Genomic DNA, 4,710 nt, shown 5'->3' on the forward strand with positions numbered 1-4,710 from the left:
AAATATTTACATTTTCGTAAATTTACGAATTGGACTTTCGAGAAAAATTTGGAGTTGTCATTATTTATATGTTATTTTGATAGTATTTTACTGGTCCTGCCCACTTGAGACTGAATTGGTCTGAATGTGGAACCTGAACTAAAAGGACTGTTAACATCTTAGTGTAATTTTTGCATTTCACAAATTCATCCCAAGGCCCAGACTGGACCCTTTGGCGGGCCAGATTTGGCCCCCGGGCCGCATGTTTGACACCTGTGTTCTGGGGCATGGCTTAAAATGTTAATTTAATGCCAGCATATATTTAACATATATATTCTTATATTTGTCAGAACGGCACTCTAATAGGTGTCACATTGCCCTTATTTTTTTAGTTTTGGTTGATGGGGAAACATAAGTATTTAATAATTCAGCTGTGTACATCAGTATTGCTGTACATAAGTTGTAACAGCACACGTAAGAATTCACAGGAACAAAACTACATCAGGGCCAAAACCTTTATTTCCATCAGATACATGTTTTCATTGTTGTCAGTTCCAAAAATCCATGGTGAGATATCCTCAGCTGAAATGCAGTGTTAGGGGGGAGACTGGCCACCTTCAGCTTGCCCCTGTGGCTGCAGGAGGTGCTGGAGGTGAGGCGTTATGGTTGAGGCTGGACTTGGGATTTGGGATTTGGAGTAGGGTTGGGAGCAGGGGTAGGATTGGGAGTGGGAGTGGGATTTGGGTTGGGAGTGGGATTGGGTGTAGGGGCAGGGACAGGGGCAGGGGCAGGGGCAGGAGCAGGGGCAGGGGCAGGGGCAGGGGCAATGTAGCACCCCTTCTTGTGCCACTGCATGTCTCGCACACGTCGGACGGACTGGATCTGAGGTGCAGTGGCTCCCCAATCGTTCCAGTGCTTGAATTCTCCATGCTCAAACACATACTGGCGCCCTCTGTAGCCTGGATACATGTATCCTACCCACCTTCAGAGGGAAAAGAGTACAGCATAACAAAGCAGGGTTACACAAGAATAACTGATGTTTATTTAAAGTATATAACTGAATTATTCCCTTTTGAATAAACATATGTTCTTCATGGGTTTTATTCTTATTTTCCAAGTAACTGTCCTAATATATAGGGATTTTTTTCCACAGTAATATTCATGAGGATAGTGCTTACGTTCCATTCACAGCCTTGGCGCTGGCCACACGGTCCTGAAAACCATGAGCCCACAGACTGGGGACATCATTATCAACAATTTCCATCTTTCTCCCTTCAAAGCCTGCTTTTTCAAACAGGTGCAGCTTATGATCTGCACTGTCCTGGAGACAAACACAACACATTACATCAGATGATACACTATACTATAGCACTGAAAGTTCTAGCACAGTGGTTCTCCAGCGTTTTACGGTGGAGTACCCCCTGAAATATACTTTTTTAGCCAAGTACTCCCTAACTCTTGCTTCAGCATTTTTGATTGAAAAAACATTAGGCAAATGTTGTTCCTGTGCCAAAGGGGTCTGTTTATATTTTCGAAACTTTGTAAACAAACAACCTATATTTAACTGTAATATACAAAAATAAAAAAAATTTTAATAGTAAATTTTGTGTGCAAAATACAAACTGAAACGTGTCCTGTTTCATTGATAAGAAAAATAAATAAATTGCTCATTACTTAATGAATAAACCTTTCATCAACACAAAATAATTACTTAGCTACTCAAATAAACTCATTTTGAATAATATAAAATAGAAATGTTCTTAAAATGTTACCAAAACTTAAACAAGATGATTGATAATAAAACTATTATATGAATGATTTTTTTTTTAATATTTCAGCATTAATTCTCATTATTTATTTTGTATTCTGTACATGATGACTTTTTAAATGTATTTTTCCCCCAAAAATGTCAAGTATCCCTTGGACTTCTTCCCAGTACCCCTGGGGGTACATGTATCCCACTCTGGGAACCCCTGTTCCAGATCATTCCTTCCTGCAGGCATTTGACTCTTCACTCCAGTAGCACAGACATGGAAAAGGCTTCACCTATCCTATGTTCAAATAGAAAGAGCAGAGAAGAATACTAACCACTTTCAGCGGCCTGAAGGAGCTCAAATTATAGCCACTCTGGCCGTTGGTCCAGGTGCTCCAGCGAGGATATTCTCCCTTCTCCAAAACAAACTGTTCTCCAGCAAAACCTGATCGTTCAAAGCCCACCCATCTGAGGTTTGGAGAACATGCAACACATGTTTATGCACATATTCAACACCAGTACAGAAAACAGTACATGGGATGGTAATACTTGAGGCTCTTTTTCACAAGGGCTTTGTTTTACTTACGGTCCTGATTCCACAATGACAGAGCCAACTTTCGGTGTCTTTTCCAGCACATCTTTACATTCACCGGACAACTCTACCTTCTTCCCACGAAAGTTCTCATACTCAAAAACAGCCAACTATAAGACAGGAACAGAAGAAAAGCTGGGTAATACAGAATCACTATTGTCAGCCCAGTCCTAGTGTCATGGTGTTTCTGGCTCCTGTTTATTTCAATCTATTATTTTGTCATTTTATGCAGTTTGATTTAAAAAAAATGGTATTAGGTACCTTATATGTGGCTCCAGCCCCTCCTTGGCCCTTCTCTGCAGGTAGTTGGTCTGGGGTTCCCTGCTGTTCAGTCATTTTAGTTCTACAAACCACAACATTGCATTACAAACAATCAGTTATTTAAATCAAATTTTAGTAAATGCAAGTTATAGATGTTAGGCAGTTAGAGCATAAAATATTGTTGCACATACACATTTTAATTACAGAGAATACCTATTGCTGGTTCATTTAAATGCATGTGTTTATTTAATAAAAATGATGGTTTTTGTCACACGTTTATGAAAGAATTAAACATTCATGGTGCACACACAAACTTCTACTCAAGTTACAAACGTTTGACTGCAGACAGACGAAACATTCAGAGAGAAAAGAAAAGCAGGTAGAGGGAGAATCTTGTTTTACCTGGATGGCTTGTGCTTCACTGCACCACGTACCAAGCCAAGCTCTCCGTCTTTCCTTTCCTTTCTTTTCTTTCTCTTTTCTGTCTGTCTCAGTGTGATGGTGTGTGGGTGTGGAGGCCTGGCGAGCGGTCGGTGGAGGCCGGTGGGGGTATTTATGGTTTATTTCTGGCCACAGCAGCAAAAAGCCTGTTGATGCAGCAAGTCTGTCTCACCCATTGTGTCCATCACACTGCTTCTCAATAGGTTTGCCCCCTGTCCCTGGCACACTGGCAAACGCCACCCGGCTCTGCCCAGGCTGCCATCCTGACTGACCATGATCCTATAGTGGGCACATGCACTGACTGCCAGCCAAGAGAATGAACAGAGATCAGTCTCACTCAGCACTATTGGTCCCACCCAGCTCTCTTGCTGTCCACTTTCCTGTCTTCTACACGTTTCTTTACCTTTCTATTTGTCTGGGTTTTATATTACTGCTCCCTGGGTGCCCAGCACGGCAGCAGACTACTCCCAGTCTGCATGTGTGGTGTGTTCCTGCATGTTCAACTACAGATGCAGAGGGTCATTTTGGTGTGTGTTGCATCTCCACATATAATATGTATACTGATAAATAAAGATTCTTAATTCTAATGTCCTGCTTTCCAATGTCGACAGTCTAAAAATCTATATGTACAGTAGGGGAAAAAGCTTTCAAATTTGACAGTCTCAAATATTATTGTGAAATATTTCTGGAAAAGACTTTTTTTTGTGTCTCTTAAAAGGTGTGGCTGCATGAGACAGATGCAAAAATATGCAAATTTTTTTTTTTCGTTGGTAACAAGAACAATAACAATACTAAATTCTTGGCAGTTTCAACATGTCATGCTCTGGATGTGTTTCAAGGGGCATTATTTTGCACTATACTTGCAGAGTTCAATGACTTAACCCTTTATAGTTCACTCATAGAAATACTCTGAGATTAAAAATTTCAACCTGAGTGTGTTATTGGAGGACATAATAAGACTTATTTTGTGAAATTTTTCCAAAATTTGTATTATGTAGAAAATCAAGGTCAATGACGCTATCATATTTGGTTCCTTACCTATAAGTAGCCAAAAAAAAAAAAAAATCCAAGGAGGAAATATATGAAATACAAGAAAAACACATGTAAGATGAAAGGAACAAGTATTTTAGAACATCGCTTTTCTAACATTAGACCAACATAAGTGCTGATCCAGACCCCTGTCCACATCCACATTATCCCTTTGAACATCATTCCTTACATTAGTACCATTACTTCATGGTACTTAACAAAGCAGGTACACTCACTGTTTATGGAGAGGTGGACCTTACAGACCCTGGAGACCACACTGGACCTGAGATTGTTGACTCACTGTCCTCACTGGAAGTGGTGCTGTCACTGTCTCATAATGTAGATGGAAATGACCAAAAATAGTCACTTGCCCAATAAAGGGTTAAGAGTGATTCTTATTCTTAATGCAATACACCACAAATGCATGGGGTGTCCAAAACCCTCATTCCACCATTGCACATGAAGACTTTATGCCCTTGATACATAATAGTGTTTGATTTTACAAATGAAACACATAAGAGGAGTATTACATATAAATAGTTAAGTATGAATACGCTACTAATGGTTAAATTCTGACCCTGGGGTCTATAGATCTTCATGCCCCACCCTATACATTTGTACTAATGAGTGAAGAAAAAACACACTGAACTCCATG

The 4,710-nt window shown here is 40.0% G+C and overlaps 1 protein-coding gene across 1 annotated transcript; it reads right to left on the reverse strand.

Annotated features, from left to right (window-relative positions):
* Window positions 1–480: 480 nt before the first annotated feature.
* LOC115419757 (beta-crystallin B3-like) lies at window positions 481–3,873 on the reverse strand. The gene is made up of 6 exons (XM_030134732.1): window positions 2,988–3,873; window positions 2,586–2,667; window positions 2,319–2,434; window positions 2,068–2,200; window positions 1,158–1,300; window positions 481–961 (listed from the first exon to the last, which is right to left on the reverse strand). Exons 2-6 carry the CDS (start codon window positions 2,658–2,660, stop codon window positions 640–642), a joined length of 789 nt encoding a protein of 262 aa, XP_029990592.1. The 5' UTR covers window positions 2,661–2,667; window positions 2,988–3,873; the 3' UTR covers window positions 481–639.
* Window positions 3,874–4,710: the final 837 nt, after the last annotated feature.

Source organism: Sphaeramia orbicularis, chromosome 5, assembly GCF_902148855.1.
Source record: "Sphaeramia orbicularis chromosome 5, fSphaOr1.1, whole genome shotgun sequence".
Lineage (NCBI taxonomy): Eukaryota > Metazoa > Chordata > Actinopteri > Kurtiformes > Apogonidae > Sphaeramia > Sphaeramia orbicularis.